This window comes from Semicossyphus pulcher, unplaced genomic scaffold, assembly GCF_022749685.1.
Source record: "Semicossyphus pulcher isolate SPU_LCO1_2020_fin unplaced genomic scaffold, fSemPul1.0.p SCAF_17, whole genome shotgun sequence".
Lineage (NCBI taxonomy): Eukaryota > Metazoa > Chordata > Actinopteri > Labriformes > Labridae > Semicossyphus > Semicossyphus pulcher.
Window position 1 is genome coordinate 29261567 of NW_027211681.1, and position 25934 is coordinate 29287500.

At 47.5% G+C, this 25934-nt stretch overlaps 4 protein-coding genes across 4 annotated transcripts in view; 2 read left to right on the forward strand and 2 right to left on the reverse strand.

Moving 5' to 3' along the window:
- Positions 1 to 1738: 1738 nt before the first annotated feature.
- Positions 1739 to 9601, forward strand: mtif2 (mitochondrial translational initiation factor 2). Its single transcript, XM_069666569.1, has 14 exons — positions 1739 to 1824; positions 2569 to 2729; positions 3220 to 3343; positions 3421 to 3592; positions 4113 to 4273; positions 4675 to 4851; positions 4961 to 5100; positions 5223 to 5347; positions 6971 to 7175; positions 7274 to 7526; positions 7607 to 7747; positions 7853 to 8017; positions 8181 to 8321; positions 8492 to 9601. The coding sequence occupies exons 2-14, from the start codon at positions 2571 to 2573 to the stop codon at positions 8659 to 8661; spliced, it is 2133 nt and encodes a 710-aa protein (XP_069522670.1). The 5' UTR covers positions 1739 to 1824; positions 2569 to 2570; the 3' UTR covers positions 8662 to 9601.
- Positions 9292 to 14332, reverse strand: sde2 (SDE2 telomere maintenance homolog (S. pombe)). The gene is made up of 8 exons (XM_069666570.1): positions 14216 to 14332; positions 13469 to 13589; positions 13092 to 13203; positions 10896 to 11065; positions 10682 to 10811; positions 10263 to 10403; positions 9950 to 10184; positions 9292 to 9611 (listed from the first exon to the last, which is right to left on the reverse strand). Exons 1-8 carry the CDS (start codon positions 14315 to 14317, stop codon positions 9390 to 9392), a joined length of 1233 nt encoding a protein of 410 aa, XP_069522671.1. The 5' UTR covers positions 14318 to 14332; the 3' UTR covers positions 9292 to 9389.
- Positions 14333 to 14939: 607 nt separating this feature from the next.
- On the forward strand, positions 14940 to 15729 carry mrps28 (mitochondrial ribosomal protein S28). Its single transcript, XM_069666510.1, has one exon. The coding sequence runs from the start codon at positions 14942 to 14944 to the stop codon at positions 15515 to 15517; it is 576 nt and encodes a 191-aa protein (XP_069522611.1). The 5' UTR covers positions 14940 to 14941; the 3' UTR covers positions 15518 to 15729.
- A 251-nt stretch (positions 15730 to 15980) lies between these two features.
- The window catches only part of LOC138595413 (calpain-1 catalytic subunit-like), a 12469-nt gene continuing 2515 nt past the window's right edge, over positions 15981 to 25934 (reverse strand). The window contains exons 4-22 of the mRNA XM_069666819.1: positions 24936 to 25054; positions 24652 to 24785; positions 24348 to 24516; positions 23663 to 23746; positions 23491 to 23576; positions 23308 to 23382; positions 23055 to 23212; positions 22771 to 22940; positions 22629 to 22640; positions 21497 to 21708; positions 21351 to 21390; positions 20933 to 20998; positions 20500 to 20557; positions 19638 to 19702; positions 19444 to 19512; positions 18494 to 18572; positions 18310 to 18423; positions 17796 to 17854; positions 15981 to 16625 (exon numbers count right to left, since the gene is read on the reverse strand). Coding sequence (XP_069522920.1) covers positions 16599 to 16625; positions 17796 to 17854; positions 18310 to 18423; positions 18494 to 18572; positions 19444 to 19512; positions 19638 to 19702; positions 20500 to 20557; positions 20933 to 20998; positions 21351 to 21390; positions 21497 to 21708; positions 22629 to 22640; positions 22771 to 22940; positions 23055 to 23212; positions 23308 to 23382; positions 23491 to 23576; positions 23663 to 23746; positions 24348 to 24516; positions 24652 to 24785; positions 24936 to 25054 — 1796 coding nt within the window. The 3' untranslated portion in view covers positions 15981 to 16598. The remainder of the gene's footprint in view (positions 16626 to 17795; positions 17855 to 18309; positions 18424 to 18493; positions 18573 to 19443; positions 19513 to 19637; positions 19703 to 20499; positions 20558 to 20932; positions 20999 to 21350; positions 21391 to 21496; positions 21709 to 22628; positions 22641 to 22770; positions 22941 to 23054; positions 23213 to 23307; positions 23383 to 23490; positions 23577 to 23662; positions 23747 to 24347; positions 24517 to 24651; positions 24786 to 24935; positions 25055 to 25934) is intronic.

The window sequence follows — 25934 nt, forward strand, 5'->3', positions numbered from 1 at the left end:
TAATTGATAGAGTTTTAAAGGTTAAATGTTATCTTAACAAATGATAGCACAAAAATCATGCTGATGCAACAACAAACATTCTCCATGTTCATCTGTCAGCACACCTGCTTCCTGCAGGGTGAAAAGAAGAAATGAGTCATTATGGCTTCAAACTGTTTCTGTTCCATTTTTCTGCTTTTTGTCTTTTTGTAAACGTAGGTTTGAGTTTCACATGTTGGGTTCGGGCTGTCGGTCGTCACTCTGGCCTAAAAGATTAATTAATGAAAGGCTAAAATCATCTGCAGATTTATCAATAACCAAAATAATTGTTAGTTGCCGCCTGAGGCCTCTTGACAAACTGTTAAAGACCAGTGGAAACATACATGAAGTCATTATCCTCAGAAGAGTCAGCAGCAGAGCTTTTTTCTCAACGTATGACACGAGGAGTTCCACAGGGTTCAACGTTGGGTCCCCTTTTATTTAACTTTTATTTGTCTTGAGCAAACCTTACCTGTGGAGAACATTCTTTATTCTTCATTCTTTTGATTATCCAGGTGAAAAGTTTAACCTGTGCTCCGAGTAAAACTGAAGGCAACCATAGCAACTGTACTGATGCTCCATGTAGAGACAATAAGAGACGAAAACACAAAGTGAAGTCTATCAGTCTGTGATCTTTTAACATCAGGACACTATGTGTAATGATAGAATGTCCCCATAAATACAGATTCAATGATAATTAGTATATGTAGGTATGATCCTGGTGGTTCAGTAACAGCAGACAGATTTTGTCAAATCAGAGCTGTTTGTGTTTCTGTGAGTGTCTCTTAGAGAATCTGAAGCTCCACTGATCTGAAACAAACTGTCGTCACTTCACCGAGGATGTTTACAGCCTGAAGAAAACTGAACATGTCCAGGGAGTGTTTAGCCTAGCTTAGCACAAAGACTGGTAGCAGGGGGAAAGTGTTAGCATGAAATGATTTGTTAAATTGTTGTGTTAATCCTTCCTCCATCAGACTCACGTTTAGATGTGTTCCCTCCACCTGCTGCTCTTTCAGTCAAACTAAAGAAAAGACGTCTCTCTTCTGTTTTCTGGGATTTTTGGATCCAGTTTGCCAAAAATCTGTTTGGATATTTTATATTTTCTGTGTTTTTTCATCAAAATAAAAGTTTACAGCGTATTAAAAGGAAATCTGGTTGTGGTAAAAATGTAAAGATACATGTTTTACAATAAAAGTATGAAAGTGAAAATGTCTGCAGTGAGACTTGTTGATTTTATGGAACACATTTAGTGCCACAATCAGTAATGATCGCATGATTAGACTAATTAATTGACATGAGAATATACAGTGTATATACGTAAATATGATATTGTGTTTATAGATTAAAAGTAACAAACCGTAAACACAAACAGCAGTTAGTTGTTTGTAGGATGGTTTGATTTGTTTATTATGGTGTCGTGCATACGACAACATGCCCAGCCCAAGTAGGCTTACAAGACACCATTAGTAACAAAAAGACCTGAGGTAGACACGTGACAGGATGTTAACAGTGCGAAAGGAGGAGGAATAAAAAGTAGTGCTTATGCAGAGGATTACTTCAGTTTATCATTAAGTTTATTACATAAATGTAGCTGCAGGTTATTGGTCTTAATTCAGGCCTGTTGACGATACAGTAATGCAGTGCAGTTCCTCTCCGGACCGGCAGGAGGCGCTGTCGGCTCGTCCTGACCTGTCAGCTAACTGTCATGGCGGCTCCCTGTCGGAGGTTTATCTCACGGTGAAACTCTACTAACAGATCAGCGGTTGATTTCAGGATGAGCTGAAGGCAGAAACACGTCACTGTCAGGTGAGAAGTGAAGCTGAAACAGAACCAAAGTTTACCTGAAACCATTTTAATGTCTCCGTTCAGTTTGACACCTTTAGAGCAAAACGAAACGACACTGGTGTGTTTTCTAACCGTGATCCGTTCTCCTCTCCTGCACGCCTCGCCAAACTTCATTCAAACATGTAGTTTGTCAGCGCTGACAGGGTGAGACAGTGAGACATCTAAGCCTAAGCCTGTGTTTCTGAAGCGGCTGCTTCTTATAGTAAATTCGGCGTAAAAAAAAATCCACAACACATCTCTTATTTTCGCTATAGATCACAGTTCATCCTGCTCTGCTCTTAATATCATTAAAAGTGCTTTTAAATGCTTGGTGTCGGTACCTTTTCTACATAACTTGATTCATATTTCTCTGAGTTTTGAAGTAATTCTTTTAAATTCGGCATCATTTTAATTTAGTTACATTTCCATTTATTCACCTACCCTCACTGGTATTAACAGTATATCACCTGATGCTTCTGGACGGTTGATTCTCTTCTGTACTGTTGCCAGATGTGAACTTTAAGTATTGTGATGGTTTCACCTGTCAGAACAAAGAGTCACACTTTGTTTCTGGTTGTGCTTTCAAACTCGGCCTTCATGTAATCCACCGAGCAGCTCTGAGTCCACTGACAGCACCAATTAACTTTGGTGGTGCGTTCAAATGCTCATGGGACAGTGTGGGAGAAGCACGACTGATAAGATGTTTCTCTCTCTCCCTCTCTGCAGGTATGAATGTGATGTCATCAGTGATGCGGGGGGCCCGGCGGGTTGTCCACGCTGACCCGGCTCTGCTTTGTAACGTCCTGTCCCTGCCCCTCCTCTGTCCTGCTCGTAGCTCCGCCCCCCTGCTCACCTGTTCTCAGAACAGGAAGTTTGCCGTCAAACAGGTGAGGTTGACTTCCTGTTTGGTTATTCTAATAGGATGAAGCTTTAAGTCATAAAGAGGAACCAACATGGCTGCTGTGAGCTTATCATGTATCAATGACATGTAAGCTAATGCAGGTCATTCTACAGTCACAGCCTGACCCTCTTTATTATTGTTTTATTATCATTATGACAAAATGAATCTGCTTCATCTTAATGAGTCACGTAGCGTATCAACATGATAACATTAAAAATAATTCAGATAACAGCGCCATGTTTGAATGAATCCATGGGGACAGTTAAATATGATCAGCGATCTAACGATGTCGAATTCTTCATTACAAAGAGTTTCGTTGTGACGGCGGCTCAGAGCGGCCTCCGTGTTTAACACGGCAAACTAAATCTCACTTCCTGCTGAACCAACCACAGGCCCAGTCACTGCTCGGTCGTTTGTATATAAAGTTATTATTACTTCTGCTTACTTACATCAACGATGTTGTGATGTGTCAGCAGGTCAAAGGTCAGAAGAGGGAGCAGAAGAAGCAGCAGGTGAAGGCTAAAGCGGACAAACAGGAAGTGGAGATCAGGCAGAGGATGACGGTGGCGGCGCTCGCTGAGGCCATGAACAAAGACTTTGGTAAAAACAGAGATCCACATCAGTGTTCACCGAGTCTGTGTCGATAAAGTTTAATCTAAATGTTCTTCATGGTTCAGATCACGTGTTTGAGGCTCTGCTGAACACGGCCGTGGACCTGGACTCTCTGGAGCCTGACTCGGTGCTGGACGAGAAGTGGATCAAAGAGGTGGTGACTCGATCAGGGATGAAATTCAGATGGGCCAAACTGAGCGAGAGCCGAGAGAGAGCCAACAGAGACGCACACAGGAGGTATGACATCATGCTGTGATGTCACTGATGATGTGGCAGGAAGAAGCGTACTCTGCTATTTAAGCTAAGCTAGGCTAATGTCATTGTTTATCCTGTCGTCAGAACACGACTACTGACCGACCAATCAGAACACGAGCACTCTGGCTGATATCAGACTCGTTCGAGATGAGCGAGGCCTGCGCAGAATCGATCGCCGCCTCGCCAAGCACATCACATGACGGTTAGATTGTTGTCCGACTTGCTCTGAAAACCCGACTGCGCGAGGCTTTGAAGTCCCGCGGAGCGAGGCGGCCGCAGTTTTCAGGGCCAGGCACCGCAGTTTCTCTCCACCGACTGCAGAACGCCGTGCATGACTGCAATCGGCTACTCTGGCCTGTTGTCGATGCGACCGGCAGTCATTTCGAACGCGACGATAGTGAAGAACACGCTTTAAATAAAGTTTTTTTTAAAAGCTGCAGCTCAGTGAGCACGTCATGTTTATGTATATGAGATATGAATGTTTGACCTTTGACCCCATCAGACCTCCAGCTGACCCATCCAGCCTGAAGGCCCGCCCCCCGGTGGTCACCATCATGGGTCACGTGGATCACGGTAAGACCACCCTGCTGGACAGCCTGAGGAAGAGCCAGATCGTGTCCACGGAGGCCGGAGGGATCACACAGCACATCGGAGCATTTCTGGGTAACGACAGCTCACCTGAGGATCCTCACCTGCTGTTTCATACAACTTTATCGACAAGATGTTCAATACAGAACAACAAAATAACAAGAACAAGCAGATAGTAAAGATGAAACTAAATATTGTTTTAAATAAAATAAATAAAAATAAGAACTGAAAAGTTTCTCTGAAAGACGACGTGACAAAGTCTGAAACTCAAAGAGCTTCTGAAAAAAGAAAAAACATAAAAATAGTATTTCAAAGTAAAAGCCTCCCGGTGTCGTGTTGGCTTTTATTGTGAAACATCTGCAGGAAGTTTTGAGATTCAGTCAAAGGAAGCTGAACTGCGGATGTTTTTGGTCTGTCGTTAAATAATGAATAAAGGTTTGTAAGTGCGTAAACAGACCTTTGGGTTTTTCTTCCAGTCCAGCTGCCTACAGGTGAGAAGATCACCTTCCTGGACACCCCGGGTCACGCTGCCTTCTCCTCCATGAGAGCCCGCGGAGCCAACGCCACTGACATCGTGGTCCTGGTGGTGGCGGCCGACGACGGCGTCATGAACCAGACCATCGAGTCCATCCATCACGCCAGGAGGGCCAAAGGTGAGCGCTCTGCCTAGCAGTCAGCGCTGAGGGCAGAGAGTGAGCTGTGATTCTGATATGTGTGTGTGTGTGTGTTCGGTCTGTGTGTGTGTGTGTGTGTTTGTTTCAGTCCCGGTGATCGTGGCAGTGAATAAGTGTGATAAGCCTCAGGCCGACCCTCAGCGGGTGAAGAAGGAGCTGCTGGCTCACGACGTGGTGTGTGAGGAGTTCGGAGGAGACGTTCAGGCGATCCACGTCTCTGCGCTCAAGGTGAATCACAACACATGTTCACTGTGGCGCCCCCTGCAGGCTGTCTGCAGCACTGTCTTTGAAGCAGGGAGAGATGAGGACATTTTTAATTAACATGATGACATCATCGCTGTTGTTGCTAGGGTGACAACCTGCTGGCCCTGGTCGAGGCCACGGTGGCGTTGGCGGAGGTTCTGGAGCTGAAGGCGGAGCCGAGCGGCGCAGTGGAGGGACTCATCATTGAGAGTCGCACGGACAAAGGCAAAGGGTGAGCCTCCGACGTAACCCGTGTTCTATGAGTTCTAGGTGTTCTGGTTCTGTGAGTTCTAGGTGTTCTGCTTCTATGTGTTTTAGATGTTCTCGTTCTATGTGTTTTAGATGTTCTGCTTCTATGAGTTCTAGATGTTCTGGTTCTATGTGTTCTAGATGTTCTGCTTCTATGAGTTCTAGATGTTCTGGTTCTATGTGTTTTAGATGTTCTGCTTCTATGAGTTCTAGATGTTCTGGTTCTATGTGTTCTAGATGTTTTCCTCCAAGTTGTTTTAGATGTTCTGGTTCTATGTGTTTTAGATGTTCTGCTTCTATGAGTTCTAGATGTTCTGGTTCTATGTGTTCTAGATGTTCTTCTTCTATGAGTTCTAGATGTTCTGGTTCTATGAGTTCTAGATGTTCTGCTTCTATGAGTTCTAGATGTTCTGGTTCTATGAGTTCTAGATGTTCTGCTTCTGAGTTCTAGATGTTCTGGTTCTATGTGTTTTAGATGTTCTGCTTCTATGAGTTCTAGATGTTCTGGTTCTATGTGTTCTAGATGTTCTGCTTCTGAGTTCTAGATGTTCTGGTTCTATGTGTTTTAGATGTTCTGCTTCAATGAGTTCTAGGTGTTCTTGTTCTATGTGTTTTAGATGTTCTGGTTCTATGAGTTCTAGATGTTCTGGTTCTACGTGTTCTACATGTTCTAGATGTTCTGGTTCTATGTGTTTTAGATGTTCTGCTTCTATGAGTTCTAGATGTTCTGGTTCTATGTGTTCTAGATGTTTTCCTCCAAGTTGTTTTAGATGTTCTGGTTCTATGTGTTTTAGATGTTCTGCTTCTATGAGTTCTAGATGTTCTGGTTCCATGTGTTCTAGATGTTCTTCTTCTATGAGTTCTAGATGTTCTGGTTCTATGAGTTCTAGATGTTCTGGTTCTATGAGTTCTAGATGTTCTGCTTCTGAGTTCTAGATGTTCTGGTTCTATGTGTTTTAGATGTTCTGCTTCTATGAGTTCTAGATGTTCTGGTTCTATGTGTTCTAGATGTTCTGCTTCTGAGTTCTAGATGTTCTGCTTCAATGAGTTCTAGGTGTTCTTGTTCTATGTGTTTTAGATGTTCTGGTTCTACGAGTTCAAGATGTTCTGGTTCTACGTGTTCTACATGTTCTGGTTCTATGAGTTCTAGATGTTCTGGTTCTATATGTTCTACATGTTTTGGTTCTACGGGTTCTTCATGTTCTGGTTCTATGAGTTCTACATGTTCTACTAGTTCTACATGTTCTGGTTCTATGAGTTCTAGATGTTCTGGTTCTATGAGTTCTAGATGTTCTGCTTCTGAGTTCTAGATGTTCTGCTTCTATGAGTTCTAGATGTTCTGGTTCTATGTGTTCTAGATGTTCTGGTTCTATGTGTTCTAGATGTTCTGCTTCTGAGTTCTAGATGTTCTGGTTCTATGTGTTTTAGATGTTCTTGTTCTATGTGTTTTAGATGTTCTGGTTCTATGAGTTCTAGATGTTCTGGTTCTACGTGTTCTACATGTTCTAGATGTTCTGGTTCTACGTGTTCTACATGTTCTGGTTCTATGAGTTCTAGATGTTCTGGTTCAGTGTCTGTGGTTATATGATGTCTGTGTGTTCCTCAGTCCGGTGACGACGGCCGTCATCCAGCGGGGGACGCTGAAGCGCGGTAGCGTCCTGGTGGCGGGGAGGAGTTGGGCTAAAGTCCGCTTCCTGTTTGACGAGAACGGGCGGGTGATGAAGGAGGCGGGGCCGAGCTCTGCAGTGGAGGTGGTTGGCTGGAAGGAGCTGCCATCCGCAGGAGAGGTGCTGCTGGAGGTGGAGTCAGAGGTGAGAACAACACACACATACAGTATACACCGTATGTGTGTATACTGGAGCCTCTGTTAACGTGTCTGTGTGTGTCTGTGTGTGTGTTCTTTGAGCAGCAGCGGGCCAGGGAGGTGGTGGAGTGGAGGAGTTATGAGGAGGAGCGGCAGAAGCTGCAGGAGGAGCAGGGCGCCATCGAGCTAAAACAGAAGCTGCACCTGGAGGAATACAGGAAGGAGAGGGCGGGGCTTATGCACCTGAGCTGGAGGAAGAGGAAGTGGGCTCTGTACCAGGCCAACAAGGAGAGGTATGCCGTGAGAGAGAGTGAGAGGACGCAGAGCAGCACGCTCAGCCTGCCGCTCATCATCAAAGGTGAGTTCATCTTCAGGTGTTCAGTCATGTAAGATATGTCCATGTCTCCACCTGTCTGACCTTTGACCTCTGCCCTCCAGGGGACGTGGACGGCTCAGTGGAGGCCATCTTGAACATCCTGGACAGTTACGACGCTCAGCAGCAGTGTCAGCTTGAGGTCGTGCACTGCGGCATCGGAGACGTCTCCGAGAACGACGTCAACATGGCGGACACATTCACAGGTAACAGCCTGCATGGTCAGAGAGGTCAGAGGTCACAGAGGAGAGAAGATGTTGTCATAAAAGAACTCTGCATGTGAATCCTCTTGTTCTCACTCCTTCCCTCAGGCTCCATTTACGGCTTTAACGTGGGGGCGAGCAAGCCAATCCAGCAGCTGGCTGCGCGGCGCGGCGTCCCGCTGCGACTTCACAACATCATCTACAAACTGATCGACGAGCTGAAGGAGGAGCTGAGCAGCAAACTGCCTCCACTCGTCTCTGAGAACGTCATAGGTCAGGACCACTTCCTGTTTACATGTTTACTTTACGGAGCTCTCTGTGATCGTTCCTCTGTAGAGACGGTTGTTTCTGTGAAACTTGTGATGTGTTTGAGTTCATGATTCCAGCTGGGAAAAACCAGGACTGTTATCTGACAGGAAGTTTTATGTCTGTTCAGGTGAGGCGACGGTGCTCGCCATGTTTGACGTCTCGGTGGGGAAGAAGAAGGTTCCGGTGGCCGGCTGTCGGGTTCAGAAAGGTCAGCTGGACCGAAAACAGAAGTTCAGACTGATCCGAGGCCGCGACACGCTGTGGGAGGGTGAGTCTCACCTGTGTTGATCTTTCACCTGAGACAGGTATTGATCACTAAGCTCATGAAACACACCACCATCAACATGTAACGTTCCTGTACTGTCCCTCTAATGTCCCTGTAACGTTCCTATACTGTTTTATCTGACCTTCCTCAAACGTTCCTGTGACGTTCTGCAGGTTCTCTGGCGGCGCTGAAGCACCACAAAGACGACGTGCAGACGGTGAAGACAGGGATGGAGTGCGGCGTCATGGCGGAGGGACATGGAGACTTCAGCCCCGGTGATGTCATCGTCTGCTTCGAGGAGCTGGATGCTCCGCAGGTCACCTCCTGGGACCCCGGCTTCTGACAGCAGAGGATCATGGGAAGTCTATCAAACTGCTGACACACAGACTTCCTGTTCGGTGGATGTTTAAAAGTAAATCTGATATTTAAGAATGTAAAACAGAGGTTCTTAGAGACTGCAGGTTACAATCCGACTGTTTCTCTCTGATGTAAACGCTGAACATGTGCTTACAGGTACAGTGTGAACACGAACAGCAGTCACATAGGGCTGAGTGATTATGCAACCCATGTGACCACTGTTACCATGGGAACACAGAACGTCTGCATGCACGAACCTTCAGAGCAGAAGCTCAAACTCAGCTCAGATACTTTAAGGTCTCAAAGCGAGCAGGACATCACAAACACCTGTTTCCATGAACACGTCCGAGTGATGTAACGTTCCATACAGGTGTGTCTAATAAAGTCACCACTTAGTGTTCTAACAGCGTGTCAGAGTTCCTCGTGTGCTCTGAGCTGCTCTAAAGACCTGCAGACGTGTCACACCTCATAACCTGCTGGACTGCAGCTGTTCCAGAAATCCCCACGCTCCCTGAATGTTACTGAGAAACAGAAGCAACAGGACTCAGACAGACAGACGTTCAGTTTCAGGTGTTTCAATAAAAACATGATTAATGTGAATCAACTATTTGAAAAGTGATTTTTGCAACACTTTTATTGATTCACTAAAAATAAACTCAGATACAACAACGTTTATAAAATCCTGCCCTCTGATTGGACATCTGCAGAAAAGAGTCACTTCCTCTTGGCCTTGCCGGGTTTGGCGAGCAGCGCCGGGTCAATCTGATCTGTGCTCAGCCCTCTGACGGAGAAGAGTCGGGCTGCGCGCTCCGCCAGCGTCCCCCCACACTTCAGACCTCGACTCATCAGTTCCTCCTTCAGGACGTCCAGACCCAGAGCCTCCAGCTGAGAGGCGGACGACAGCGAGGACACGTCCACCCGAGGACCGGCCCGCTGCTGAAGGGGGGGGGTTAATATCTGCAGCTTCTTAAACACAAAGATCAAAGGAACATGATTAAAGATTGCCGTTTCTTCACCCTGAAGAACGATGTTCTACAGTCATTAATATAAACTACCTGACGAGCATGTGAAGAACATCTCAGTGTTCATGTTTTTTAAACATTTCAAATGTCTCAATATAAATGAACGAGTTAAAAACAGCTCAGACCTCTTTACATGTTTTGATTTTAACTATCAAATCAGTTGAGACGATCAGAACCGGCTAATTAAACCAGAACACGGGCGTCGTGAGCTGAACGATCAATCCAATCAAACATGACGGACAGGTCACCGACCTGCTGAGACGGACAGCCGGACTCCTCTGCAGGTTTCTGATCATATGAGGGTCTCATGGTCTGCTGTCCGGGGGTCTCCGAGGGTCCGGGGGTCTCCGAGGGACCGGGGGTCTCCGAGGGTCCGGGGGTCTCCGAGGGTCCGGGGGACTCCGAGGGACCGGGGGTCTCCGAGGGACCGGGGGTCTCCGAGGGACCGGGGGTCTCATCGGTGGAGGAGGAGCTGCAGTCAGACGAGCTGAAAGACAGAGGGATGAAAATCAGGTCTCTGTCTGTCTGTGAGTCTGGATCAGGACTCAGGAGGTGTGATCTCTACCTGCTGCTCTGCTCAGGCTCCACCTCCATCTGTGTCGGCATGGTAACAGCAGCAGCGCCACAGCTGGAGGAGGACGTGGACGGAGACGACTCCTCATCTTCATCGTCCTCCTCTGAGCTCAGCAGCTCGCCCACGCCCGTCCTGTGATGTCACAATGCTTAATCACACACACGTTCACAGGGCACACGCACGCACGCACATTCACAGGGCACACGCACACACGCACGCACGTTCACAGGGCACACGCACGCACGTTCACAGGGCACACGCACACACGCACGCACGTTCACAGGGCACACGCACGCACGTTCACAGGGCACACGCACGCACACACGCACACACGCACACACGCACACACGCACACACGCACACACACACACACACACACACACACACACACACACACACACACGGCTCACCAGAAACACGCTGCTGACGCCGCCTTCTTCTTCTTCTTCTTGTGCGGCTGCTCGCTCTGACCCGAGCTCGCTCTTTTCACCGCTGAGGCGTCGTCAGCTTTCACCTGAGTGCTGGACGACGCCTGAAGACCTGAAACATGTTAAAGAAACCTGGTTAATGTAGTCATTCAAGAACTACAGAGCAGGTGAAGATGTCTGAAGGGGCGCCCCCCACCTTTGATGACCGAGTCCTCGAGTCTCTCCGACAGGTCGTGGCACTGCTGCTGGTACTCGGGGTCGGTGAAGTGATGTTTGGGCTCCGACAGTTTCCTCTGCAGACGCTCCAGACGTCGCTGCTCCTTCTCCGCCTCGCGCTCCGCCTGCTTCTTCAGCCACTCTGCCATCCTGAACACCACAGAAGAAGAGCTGTTATCAAAGACTGTGGCTGCTTCCCAAGTCTCTTATTTGATAGCTCCTCGCTCCTCGCTCCTCGCTCCTCGCCCGAACTGGAAGTAGTTCTGGAGCCGCCATATTGAGGACCGTCTCGAAGCTCTTATCGCTGCTCGAAGGAGCGAGGATCGAGGATGGAGGAGGGAGTTCCGAGGAGCGATAAGCGAGGATACACGAGAGCAGCCTCCACGGAAGTCTTTTACTGGCCGACACGCCCTCTTATTACAGATCAGTTAGTGATTGGACGCTGCAGCAGATCGGACTGATGTGAAAGTTCACAACATCACCGGAGTTTCATATCGCAGAGAGGAAGAAGCGGACCTTAAAACAGACTTTACAGGGCGCCTTGAAACCGACTATAAACAAAGTCGGTATAATGAGTTGGTATCTGACAAGCTGAGATCGTTTAGAACGAAATATTGATCATAACTTGTCGTAAAATATATAAAATGCAGTGAATAACTGCAGATTTGATCTGTTTTCTGAGTCAACATCTGATTAGAAATAAGTTGTCTAAAAATCAAAAGCAGCAAAAACAGATTCATTTCTATTAAATGTAATCTAAAGAAATACCTCTCGTCATGATCAGTTAGTCCCCTGCTAACTTTTATTACAGATGAATGAATGAATTCAGAGGGAGCAGGAGAGTCTCTCTGTCAGCAGGTAACACTACGTGTGAGCGTGATCATCAGTGAGGTCGGGTTTGATCAGCGTGACGTGATTTCTATTTATCCTGAAACTTTGAGCCTAATCAATAATGTCCATAGTTCATGAACAGACAGTATTTGGGCTGATTAAATAATTAACTCAGATCAGATGATCAGTGATCACAAATGTAAATAGTGAACAAATAATATAAAGACACAGTGCTGTAAGAAATGTCCGTCTGGCTCTGCAGCAGGAACACAGACTGCAGCCTGTTCTTCATGTGCAGGTGTTTGTTACACAGGTAACAGGTTACAGAGAGGAAACACTGTTACTGTGTGTTTTATTAGAATGAATACAGAGCACATGTGTGCAGACAGAAACAGCTGTTAAAGCAGACTGACAGCTGATCCAGCGGTGATCAGCTGACGCGATCATCACAAACGGACGTCGCAGCACGTGACGCTTCATCGGAAAGGACGTCTCATGTCTCTTAAAAAACATTTCCTCGTTTCCTCTCTCCTATACTGGTTTCCTCTCTCCGTGCATCTCTGGTGGGAGGGACTAAGACGCAAGTGAAGGAAGCATGGATGCAATTTAAGAGACCTGAGAAGCAGCCAAAATATACAGATGGCCAACATGACAGCTCCCTAACAGTGAAGCCAAACCCTCTCTAGCGCCCCCTGCTGCCTGGCTGCAGTATAGGTCATAAAGCCCGCCTCCTCCATGTTAACAGATGGGACATGAGTCAAACTATAAAATCTAAATACACGCCCGTTAAATTTTTCTCAAACATGTTTCTGTCATTATAGTTAGTTCTTATCCTGCTGATTTATGTCACAGTGTTCATTTTTCTGACAAGTTTATTTTTAATTAGTTATTTGATGCTGTAAAAATGATGATTGACAGCTCTGTTGACAAATTCGGCTCCTGCAGCCGATCAGTTCCGGGTGAGCAGAGCGGAGGACGATCCGCGAGTGGAGACGTCACTAAAACAATCACTACAGTCATTGAAGTTTCCATACCTGTGAACTTTGACCTCAGACCAACACAAGAAGCTGTTCTGCTGTTAAACACGCCGGCAAGTGAGATCCTTGCCTTTCAGTGAGTTAAGTGCGTGTTTGGGTTAGCGGAAGCGGCTACGACGGCACCACCTGCCGATCTCTACAGCGCAGTCTCTGTCTCCAAATGATGCCACCATCGCAAGATGGCAGCGCCTATCACAGGGCTATTTTGGCATCAATTTTGTACAATGGGAGCAGATGGAGACGCGTCGTCCATCTATATTTACAGTCATTGGTTGTTACTGATGTAACCCGGGCTCTCCGACTCTTACTCTTTCTCGTGGTTGACGTCTCGGAGTCGGCGCCCGCTCAGATCTCTGCAGGCTTCACGGTTCGTCGTCTTCTCGATCTGAGCGCCCAGAGCTCGCAGCATGGAGCCGAACCCTGAAGCACACACAGACACATTGAACACCACAGAAGAAGACCAAGGTAAAACTGGTTTTATCAGTGCTGTGTTTGAAATGCCAGACGACACGAGAAGTACTTCCTGATGTGGCCTAAATGTAGTATAAAGTATGCAAAGTTCCCTCGTCTACTGTATCCCACAATAAGCAGTATGCAGTAAGCAGTAAGCAGTATGCAGTAAGCAGAATCAGATTTCGATCACAGCACTCTGCTTTTGTTGAACTGTCTATTTCCTGGAACACACCTCCTTTTCCTCCACAGAGGCGAGGCTCCAGGTGATAGACGGCTCCATGCTGCAGAGGGTCCTGCAGGTCTGACAGGCGACCATTTCTGGTGACATAGAAATCCCCCGAAGAAGAAGCTCCCTGCACAGACACACAACACACACTCAGCTCCTGAGTACACACAGTTAAAGAACTGAAGTATTTTAATGCAGAAATTTCACTTTCTGTGTAACGGCGTTTTTCTGTTCACGCTGCTTTGGACAAACTGTTTTATTAGATCTTAAAGTTTTTCTCAAAAACACCGAATAAAATAAAAACTGTTTCTCACTTGCTGATGTGCAGAGACGTGACGGCGGGAGAGAAACAGCCACACTGCACTGACATTAACCATGTGTTTGTGTGTCGCTTCAGCCGCCTCACACTGATTTTTACATGATTATAAAGCAGGTAAAACAGCCTCGGAGTTGAAGTATGTCACATGTTGGAACAGCACAGCGCAGAGACACCATCTAACAGGGGAGCAGACTGCCTCCCAACACCTGCACTCACGTGACTGCCTGATAACAGTCAGTTTGTTTAAAGCTTCACTTCGTTTCTGTTTCAGAAGTTAAACGTTAAGAAATCGACATCCGGTCCGCTCGTCGTTGTGCTAACGCTCCTAGCCTCCGTTTGTTTTTGTTAGCTTACATTAGCACATCGGCTAATCCCCCGACACTCAGGCTCGGTGTGAATAACCCAGTTGTCCTCCGTGTGGAGTGAACACTCACCTGCTGCCGGGTGAACCGGTCCAGAACGTCTCTGACCGCAGACCCGGGCGGAAACTCAACGTTTAAAAACCTGGAACCCGGAGCGCTCACAAACACCTCCATGTTAGCTTGAGCTTCTCTTCGGGCAGGAGTACACACTGCGCATGCGCAGCTCTTTTTCCACTCATTATCCGGGAGACGTCACTACGTCACCTCAGCCCGGCGCCACCTGCCGGCTGCTGCCTCTGATCTCTGTGGTTGGATCCTTCATATGATCACTTCATATTTGTTCTTTCTTTCTTTAGGCTCCATAAAAGATAAATAATGTCTTTGTTACTGTTTAATGAATCTCTTACTCATGCTTTATGGAGCTGTATAATCGACATTGTTTACCCTCATGCAGATGCCTGACCTCTGACCTTCGATAAAACAGCTCCTGGGCCTTCGAATTAAAGTTGATTAATTGACAAATTAATCAAGTTAACTTATTAACTGAAGACGTGTTTCACAGAGACACCCTCATCCTGTCTGAATGATGATTCATGATAATAAAGCTTTAGTAGTTGATTTATTCACTTTAATTAAGTCATGAGCCACTCTCTGTGGACCCTTTATAGGGAGTTAAATGATCGATAGTTGATGTTAGATAGTAGAAATCACGCAGCATTCGGAGCCACCAGGTGGCGCTGCGAGCTAATCTTCTGTACCGGAAGAGGAAGTCCTCCTCGCTCGGCATTGTGGGACAACATGGCTGCCTTGTGTAAGGTTGTGTCCAGCTTCAGGTGTGGAGTCCGGTTACCCTCCTCCAGGTTCATCAGGAGCTCCTTCAGCTCAGACTCCAGCGGGGCCTCCGGCAGCGACCAGCCCGCTTCGGACAGACCCAGGTCCGGCTTCGCTGCCGCCTTCGACCTGCAGTCGGAGCTCAGGCGGGAGGCTGAGGGCTCTGCGGCCGGCAGCAGAGGTTCCTCCCCCGGTCAGGAGGAGAGCTTCGCCTCTCTTCTCCGCCGGTCCCCGCTAATCCAGATGGGTCCGGCCAAAGACAAGGTGGTGGTCGGGAGGATCTACCACGTGGTCCAGGACGACCTGTACATCGACTTCGGAGGAAAGTTCCACTGCGTGTGCCGGCGACCGGCGGACGGAGAGAAGCTGCAGCGGGGCAGCAGGGTCCGTCTGCGGCTGCAGGACCTGGAGCTCACCGCCCGCTTCCTGGGAGCCAACACGGACACCACGCTGCTGGAGGCCCAGGCCGTACTGTTGGGCCCGGTGGAGGGGAGGGAGGGACGGGAGACCCAGAACCAGAACCAGAACCAGAACCAGGACTGACCCGCGAAGACCGTCAGGACATGCTGCCTTTAAATGAGAGGTTTCTTTAATGGAGTCTGGCAGGACTCAGACCTGAGGGATGAAGCTGAACATTCTGTGTTCCTGTGCAGGATCTGTGTGAAGAGATTCTGACTCGGTAGAAAAGTGAAGTTTATTTCAGACTCTGATGACTGATGTTAAGTTTAGATTACCCGATAATTAATAAATGTCCTGTAAACAACCTTTTGTCTATGTGATCTTCTACTGAAGCCTGTTCCTGCCACAAAAATAGATTAGATAGAGTTAAAGATGAGATGAACATTCCTGAGAGGTTCACTAGATTGTTTCTTTCCCTGATGGAAACATTCTTCTATAAACTCAGATCTCTAAAGTCACTGTTTATCCCCTTAAACACAAACGTGTGTTGTCTCTGTTTTGTCCTGCTGCTCACCAGGAAGAAAGGACGTCTGAGGCTCTGCAGTTTGATTCAGTTTATTCAGAGAAAACATGAAGCTGAGGAGCTGCTACATCAGTGTTAGCTTGTCCAAGCTGACCTTAAACGCCTCCACCTGTTGACCCCCTCACTGTCACATGAACCCAGAGCTCTGACTCACAGGCTGCAGGATCTCTGACAGGTGGAGGTGTGATGGAGGCGACAGGGAGCAGCTGGTCTCATCAATAAATAAAGACAGAGGTGATTATGTTGGCGCTGTAGCGCCCTCTATCTGCAGCAGGAGGAATACATAAAGCAGCAGCAGAGTGTGAGTGCATCAGGCGTTGGTACGATGATACTGTAGTATTAGTGTAGTACTGTGAATATGTAGTAGTGTAGTGTAGTCACTGCAGGATGGCACACTGTGTCTGATCACTGCGCACAGAAACAGAATTAATGACCCTTTAAACATTGACTTTGATGTCACACCTGACAGCAGTTACCCTTCACACTGATGCTGGAAGACTAATGTCTGCACAGTACTACTACATCACTACTGTAGTGATGTAGTAGTACTGCAGTACTGTGCAGCAGGCTGTGGGAATGTTTGGCTTCCTGTTTTCTTCCTGTTGGAGGCACTTTGACTGAAGGTCAGGTTCTTCTCCTTCTTCAGCCACACATTGTCACACAGAGCCACTGAGGAGGAAGAGGAGGCACAGATCAAACAGCAGAACATGACCACATTTTATAGTTGTCCTGCTCACAGTGAGTTAGATGCATGAGACTGAGAGACTCATTTACATGTTTGAGGTGAATGTCTGCGGTACATGTCTGAGGTACATGTCTGAGGTACATGTCTGAGGTACATGTTTGAGGTGAATGTCTGCGGTACATGTTTGAGGTACATGTCTGAGGTACATGTCTGCGGTACATGTCTGCGGTACATGTCTGCGGTACATGTTTGAGGTACATGTCTGCGGTACATGTTTGCGGTACATGTCTGCGGTACATGTCTGCGGTACATGTCTGAGGTACATGTTTGAGGTACATGTCTGCGGTACATGTCTGCGGTACATGTCTGCGGTACATGTTTGAGGTACATGTCTGCGGTACATGTCTGCGGTACATGTCTGAGGTACATGTCTGCGGTACATGTCTGCGGTACATGTCTGAGGTACATGTCTGAGGTACATGTCTGCGGTACATGTCTGAGGTACATGTCTGAGGTACATGTCTGCGGTACATGTCTGCGGTACATGTCTGCGGTACATGTCTGAGGTACATGTCTGCGGTACATGTCTGCGGTACATGTCTGCGGTACATGTCTGAGGTACATGTCTGCGGTACATGTCTGCGGTACATGTCTGCGGTACATGTCTGAGGTACATGTCTGCGGTACATGTCTGCGGTACATGTCTGCGGTACATGTCTGAGGTACATGTCTGAGGTACATGTCTGAGGTACATGTCTGCGGTACATGTCTGCGGTACATGTCTGAGGTACATGTCTGCGGTACATGTCTGCGGTACATGTCTGCGGTACATGTCTGCGGTACATGTCTGCGGTACATGTCTGAGGTACATGTCTGCGGTACATGTCTGAGGTACATGTCTGCGGTACATGTCTGCGGTACATGTCTGCGGTACATGTCTGAGGTACATGTCTGAGGTACATGTCTGAGGTACATGTCTGCGGTACATGTCTGCGGTACATGTCTGAGGTACATGTCTGAGGTACATGTCTGCGGTACATGTCTGAGGTACATGTCTGAGGTACATGTCTGCGGTACATGTCTGCGGTACATGTCTGCGGTACATGTCTGGCATGTTGTTCATCAGACACATCTCTGTTGTTAATGCTTCGTACCTCGATGATGTTGATCTCTGCACTTCCTGTCCCGTCTCGGTCCAGATGCTGGAATGCCTCTGAAAGAAACAGGAGACAAAGATCAGAGCAGCATCTCCTCAACAACATGAAGCTGATCTCTGTGCTGCGTTCAGGTCCCGTTGGTCAGACCATACATATGAGCAGCTGAGTGTTTGGAGCAGGCCGGAGGCAGAAAGATGAAGACGCTAACAGAAGTAAAGCTGTCTCTGAGAGCAGAGCTGGATAAAGTCCTCACATCATTCAGTCAAAGTACCAAAACTTCTAAGTTAAAGTTCTGCTTCACAAGTCTTAAAGGGTCTTTAAACCTGGGCCCTGTTTTATGTATTTCAGGGTCTGAAAGACCAACAGGTACAGACAGTGTACAGAGAAAGACCTTTGTGTAAAAGAGAAGAAACAGCTGTTCCATCGCTCTCTTCAAAGACACCAGACTCCATTCATAAAAACAGTGATTTAACCTCACAGGACACAGGAGCTGCTGATCTCAGGTACGTACTGAACATGGCCTCCAGTTTGACCAGGCAGCAGGTGAAGTTGTCGAAGTCGATGATCTCGTTGTCGGCGTATCGAGCGACCAGCATCTGATACAGCTTGTTGTTCAGTTTGAACCCTGAACACAGATCTCAGGTCAGACCAGGAAGTGAGTGACATCATTAATCATGTGACCTCATCATGTTTACCTCCATTTTCCAACGCCAGACGCATCTCATAGGAGCTCATGCATCCAGATTTATCCAGATCAAACTCTCTGAAGATGCCCTGCACAGAGACGCAGCAGATTGTTCACATGACAGGAAGTTTAACAGCTCAGTGCAGAAACGGTGCAGGCAGCATCCTCCAGTCCAGCAGCTACAGAGTGAAACCAGGAGTGACTCAGGAGGTGTTCAGGTGTGTTTTTTTTCTCTCTCTGTGACACTCTGCTGTCTGTGTACCTGAAGTGCCTCTGTGCTCTTTTATTAGACGTTTGTCTAATGGAGTTCTGAATGAGTTTAACCTGCTCACTCTCTGAAGTCTTTATGTTCAGCTCACTGACAGACAGTGGAGCTCTGTGATTGGATGTTTGTTGGAGAAATGCACCCTGGGAATCTTTTAGGATCATAAAACTGTTACTGCAGGAACCTTAAAGAGCTGCTCATACTTCACCTCTCTACCGGGAGCCTGGCTAATAACCTGTGAGTCACCATCCAATCCACTGAGATGTTAGCAGGCTAAGCTAACCGCTAGCTTTATCTTGCCCCTACAGAACTTTATTGTTCTGCTTTATCTAAACAAAGAGTCAGTTTAAGACCAGGAAGAGAATACAGAGATATTCAGAGACGGTGCTAACGTGTTAAAGGTTAGCCTGCATGCTAGCTGTTAGGGTTAACTAGCCCTGTTAGGACCACACATGTTACATTTAATTTAGCTGCGATTGTTTTTATGACATGGCCAAAAGTCTGTGGACAGCTGCGTATGAGTCCTCTGTGACTTCAGCCTGGGCTGGCTTCAGTCTGATGCTGAACCTGCTGATTTACTCCATCAGAGAGTCTGTTCATCCGCCTCATCATACCCGTCTCATTCTACCACCATTACTGGGACATGAAGCATGATGCACTCTGTGGAAAACCGGAGAACACAGATCAGGACTCACCAGCCACTTCCTGATCTTGTTCCAGAGAACCTGAAACTCCAGCAGGCCGAGGCGAGCGCTGCCGTCTTTCTGAGCACGGGTCAAGGCTGACATGCTTTTATTTCAACCACAGAAGGAGAAGAGCAGCAGGATTAACACTCTGCTACATGTTGCTAAACAAATCAGTTAAACAGGCTTATTCAAAGTGAGGATACGTCCATGAGGCTGACCATGGCTCTGCAGGACTCCATGCTGAAGCCATCAGTCTGCAGGTCTCTGTCTGTAAACACCACAGAAGAAGAAGTCGTGTTTCAGATTGTTCATTGCTGATGGAGTAAATCATTCATCTCTAATGTTTCCTTCACACTTTAAATGAGCGGATACTGATGATTAGCTCCTGTTGCTAATGATTAGCTCATGTTGCTAATGATTAGCTCCTGTTGCTAATGATTAGCTCATGTTGCTAATGATTAGCTCCTGTTGTTAATGATTAGCTCATGTTGCTAATGATTAGCTCCTGTTGCTAATGATCAGCTCCTATTGCTAATGATTAGCTCCTGTTGCTAATGATTAGCTCCTGTTGCTGATAATTAGCTCCTGTTGCTAATGATTAGCTCACGTTGCTAATGATTAGCTCCTGTTGTTAATGATTAGCTCCTGTTGTTGATGATTAGCTCCTGTTGCTGATGATTAGCTCCTGTTGTTGATGATTAGCTCCTGTTGCTGATGATTAGCTCCTGTTGCTGATCATTAGCACATGTTGCTGATCATTAGCACATGTTGCTGATCATTAGCACATGTTGCTAATGATTAGCTCATGTTGCTAACAGCCCTGACTCAGAGCTGCTGAACGTCCTCACACAGATTTAACACTGTCGTGACGCGTTCCTGCTTCTTATCAGCAGGTTTAATGTAAAGGTTCTGCTCGTGTTCCTGCTCGTGTTCCTGCTCCTCAGATGATCCACCTGTTTTTAATCCACCCACAACAGGACATCAGTGTTTGTGGTGCGTTCACTGCCTCACAGCCTCCTCTCTGTGTCTGTGATGTTTATGTGTCTATCAAAGAGCTGAACTCACGTTTGGACACGACTCTGTTGAGGATGGTCCTGAGCTCTCGCACCGAGATCTCCATGTCCTGATCACACAGAATAGCTTACATTCAATATGAAGCTAATGGCAGTTAGCCTGGATGCTAACGTGCTAACCATAGACTGTATAAAAAGATGGACGGCATGACAGCTCCCTAACAGTGAAGCCTCTCTAGCGCCCCCTGCTGCCTGGCTGCAGTATAGGTCCTAAAGCCCGCCTCCTCCATGTTAACAGATGGGACATGAGTCAAACTATAAAATCAAAATACACGCCCCAGCGCCTATCAGGGGGCCGATTTGGCATCAATTACGTACAATGGGAGCAGATGGAGACGCGTCGTCCATCTATATATACAGTCATTGGTGCTAACACGTATCATAATGTTTGGATCATCTGTCTGTTCACATCAAACTGAACTCACGTCTCCGGACAGCTGAGCGAACATGGACCTGAACGAGTCGTCCACGTCGCCCTCTGAGATCTCCTCCTGCACAGAAGAAGAAGAACAGGAAGCTCCTGAGGTCAAAGGTCATCTCGACACAGAGACAGGAAACTATGAGATAAACTGTTTATTCACTTCCTGCTCGGATTAAAAACATCTGTTTCTTTATCCATCAGCACCTTCAATGAAACACAGACGCTTAGAGGAGTTCAGGAGCAGATTTTATATTTAATATGTTTAAAATGATTTAAACTATCGTTGTCTTCCGGTCGTTCTTTATTTCTGTCTGTCATATTCGAACAGCTGAGAGCTGAACGCACTGAGACTGAGAATAGTAATGGGTTCATGTGACACGTTTCTGTGAATGATGCACGACATCAACAAACACCAGTTTTACCTCCTCTTCAAAGTTAGCCACCACGTCGTCGTCCATCTCCCTGCACAGAGCAAACACTGTCAGCAGCTTCATACACACACACACACAGAACACCTGTCAATAAGTAATGCAGGACTCTCTGCGTGTTTGTGCACCTGACCACTCACTCGGTCTCAGACTGCTTCTCGGTGAACACCCTCAGGACGAAGTCGGCCTCCTTCGAGGGTTCAAAGGTGGAGGGGACGATCAGGTACTCGCCAGGCGGGAGGCGGAGCCTGGCGCTCACCTCGCGCAGGTTGATGAAGGTCTCAGACCGAGCGCATGACGAGTGACGCAGGAAGAAGTCCTTCTTCATGTGGACGCTGGTACAGCCGCGGTACTGAGGACACACAGAGGTCAGAGGGCACAGCAGGAGTGTTTAAACAGTTTGATGTGTTCCACACATGGTAACCTCCGTTGTTGAAATATGAAGCCAATGCGGAAGTGCAAAAAACTGCAGTTCCTCGAGTGTCCACTTGAGGCTCCAGAAAACAAGAAATAACATTACAGCAGAAATAAACATGTTTACAGCCTGGTACAAAAAACGGTTTTGTTATAAATAGTTAATTTTCTTGTTCAGGATAACTGTACGGGGGGTGAATGTTATTATATTAAGCCTTAAATCATAGGGGCCGGATCACTTGATTGACAGGTGGATTCTGCTGGCTGTCTGCTAGACGTCAACACAGACACAGACACTGAGCTTACCTTCACCTGTTTGTGTTGTTGGAGACTTTAGACAAATAATCTCTCTGTGTGTTTATGGAACTTTATGGCCGTGTAAGAAGTCTGAGCTCCAGCTTTTCGGTGAGTTAAGTGTAACTGTATTGAAATATTTTTAGCACTAAGTAGCAGGTATACTGTGCTAGCTTTAGCTGCTTGTTAGCCTGTTCAGTGTTTATCAAACATTTATTTAATCGTCGGTCAGTAAACAGGAGTCAGGAGTTTAAGAGATTACAGCGGACTGCAGTGATGAGCAGAGCCGTTATTTTAAGTTTCCGTAAAATAGCTAAAATTCCATAGCTGGCTGATTCATGCGGCCCGCCCATAGTCCTCAGCCATAGGCTGTAGCTCTGTCGCGCTCCGCCTCTTTGCCTGCCTCTGGATTTGCCGGCCCCGGCATTTCCAATATGGCAACCCCCAGCGGCGGCACAATTCGGGCTTCAAAACGCTTCTTCAGAAACCAATGGGTGACGTCACTGAGACTACGTCCATTATTTATACAGTCTATGGTTCCACAGCAGACAGCAGCTGACTCACCTCCTCAGGTATCTGTGGACCAAACCAGAGAAGAAGAGTCATCATCACTTGGAACCACATGCTACGCTTTCTAACAGCTGCTACGTGTCAGCAGCAACATATGTTCCATTACAGGCTATCTCAGTGACCTTTGACCTCTGACCTCGTAGATGGCAAAGCCGATGGTGTGCACGTCCTGGCCGTGGCGGCGGAAGCGGCGGCGGTCCTTCTGCATCAGAGCCACCAGGAAGCTGCAGGCGGCCTCGTCGTCCTCGGGGTCGTCGTCCTCCTCCAACAGGCAGATCTTATACTGAGGGTTGATCCAGAAGGTGTCTGCAAAGCATCATGGGATATGTAGTCATCGGGGGACAGATGGAGGGCAGGTGATCAGCAAACCTCAGATATGATTAATATATGAGTAATATTAATGCCCCCCCCCCCCCTCACTGGGGTGGTTCCTGCAGCCCCCCGCTGTGCTCCCCCTCCTCCAGCCGCCCTCGAACATGGTGGTGGTCCAGAAGGTGGTGTCCTGACTGAGGGCGTCCGGGGTCAGATTGCAGATCTCCAGTCTGGAGAACTGACGCAGGAACTCCTGGAAAGACATCCTGACACACACACACACACACACACACACACACACACACACACACTGTAACCCCCGTCCTCCTCCACATGATCCCTAACATCTTCAGAAACGTACCAGAACTCTCCGTCCTCCATCTTGCACAGCATCTCGTCTTTTTCTGCAGAGTCGATGGAGCTCCACTCTGATGAGCTGACACACACACACACACACACACACACACACACACACACACAGGTACATCAGTCTCGTTATCTGCTGCCTCTGTAATAACACAGCTTCACACAGTGTGACACTGACTTGTCGCTCCACGCTCCGGTCCACTCCACCTGACCCCACGGGTTCCTGATGCGGATCAGACGCTCCTGCCGCCCGCGGTACTCAACCTGCAGAGACGACACACACACAGAGTCCAGCACAGACAGCTCATCCTGGTGCAGGTATGAGATGAGATGCTGACAGGTGAGCTCACCTGTCTGAGCCCGGTCACAGAGTAGGCGTGGCCTTTAACCAGCTTCTTGAAGGTCACTGCCTCCATGTCGAAGGCGCTGGTGATCTGAGGACGGACAGTCTTCATGTCAAACTGACAGGAAATGACTCGTTAAAGAACATTTAGGTGTTTATTAACTTTAGTCTTAAAGGGTCATTGTGATGTTAATAACCCGGGGTCCCACTGACAGGCTCAGATTGTTCTTCTAAGTGTGTGACAACATGACAGAAAGGATCCCTACAGAGATAGACCTTTTAGTTACAGAGGAAGATGATTGTTTTAACCACACACAGACGTTACATCGCTCTCTGCAGACACACCAGACTCCATTCATAAAAACACTGATTTAAGCTCACAGGACACAGGAGTTGCTGCTCTGCTGCTGCCTCCAACTGTTAGTTAATTTGTGTTGGATCTGAAGAAACCTTTTAAAACACCAAAGTCACACAAAAACCAATTAACTAACTGATGGCTGCAGCAGGAGACCAGAGACTCCTTCTGCGTCCTGTGAGCTAAAATCACCGTTTTTATCAATGGAGTCTGGTGTGTTTGAAGAGAGTGACTGGTGAGGAGACAAGCAGTGAAATTATTTGTACAGCTTTGTGTGTGTGTGTGTGTGTGTGTGTGTGTGTGTGTGTGTGTGTGTGTGTGTGTGTGTGTGACTGACGTCTATAGAGCAGCCCAGCAGTGATCCTCTCTCCAGAGCTTTGCTGATGATTCGATGGAGGTCTCTGGGAGCTTTCTTCAGCTCGTACATCTCAGCCACTCCGCCCGTAAAGTCCTCGAATCCTTCAGTGGTGCTGCCACCAGACAGAGCCTCATACGAGCCGTTCAGCCTCAACACACACAGTAAACACACAGTAAACACTCAAACACAGCAGATCTTGTAATCAAACCTCTGTAGCTTCACAATGTACATTGTAATGTTCCCATTGTAATAATCCTCTGCATGTCTCTGGGCTGTCTCTTACTTGGCGTAGGCTTTCTCCAGCAGAGCACTCCAGAACTCGCTGCCTTCAGCCGAGTGCACGAACATCAGCTCTCCGTCTTTCACGGGCAGACGGTCGTCGATCACCACGTCCACCCACTCGCCAAACTGCCAGAACTACAGACAGAGAACAAGAGTTACTGCAGCGTGACGGAGCAACATGTGGATCCTCACGGTTCAAACTGTAACACCATCAGAGATCAGAAGCAGCCTCCTGTCTGTCCTCATGGCAGATGTAAGAAGAGCTCAGAGCAGGTGGAGTCTCACCTGGAAGTGGAAGATTCCGGCATATTCCTGGCTGAAGCTCTGACCGCGAGGAACGACGCGGTGCAGCAGGTGATCGTTCAGAGTCAGAGAGCCGATGGCAGCGAGCAGCCAGCAGTCACCTGTGAAAACACTGCCTTTTAAAGAAGCAGCTGTGGAACGTCTGATTAAAGAACCTGAGGTGGACGTTCTCTGCGTGTCCACCTCGAAGCTACAGTTCATTTGAAACACTTCAGAGAGAGCTGTTCTCCTTTTCACATGTACATGTCGTTCTGGAGATCTTCCAGTCTGGTTTTAAAGCCTTTCACAGCACAGAGATAACCAGGCGTTAACCAGGTTTTAACCAGGCGTTAACCCGGAGTTAACCCGGCGTTAACCAGGCGTTAACCAGGCGTTAACCAGGCATTAACCAGGTTTTAACCCGGCGTTAACCCGGAGTTAACCCGGCGTTAACCAGGCGTTAACCAGGCATTAACCAGGTTTTAACCAGGCGTTAACCCGGCGTTAACCCGGTTTTAACCAGGTGTTAACCAGGTTTTAACCAGGTTTTAACCAGGCGTTAACCAGGTTTTAACCAGGCGTTAACCCGGAGTTAACCCGGCGTTAACCAGGCGTTAACCAGGCATTAACCAGGTTTTAACCCGGCGTTAACCCGGAGTTAACCCGGCGTTAACCAGGCATTAACCCGGTTTTAACCAGGCGTTAACCCGGTTTTAACCAGGCGTTAACCCGGCATTAACCCGGTTTTAACCAGGCGTTACACACGCTAACACACAACAGTGTTACACACACTCAGTCTGGATTCAGCCGCAGCAGCTCGTTAACGTCAACATCAGCTGACTCCATTACCCTCTGATGGTCTCTGGGGAATTGCTAATGCTAGGCTAATTGCTAACATCATCAACATTAGCTGCTTCCACATAAAGCTGCTAATGTTTCCGGCTAATGGAGCCAGCGTCCATCAGACGTCCATCCACTGATCAATAAAGTGATTGATACACG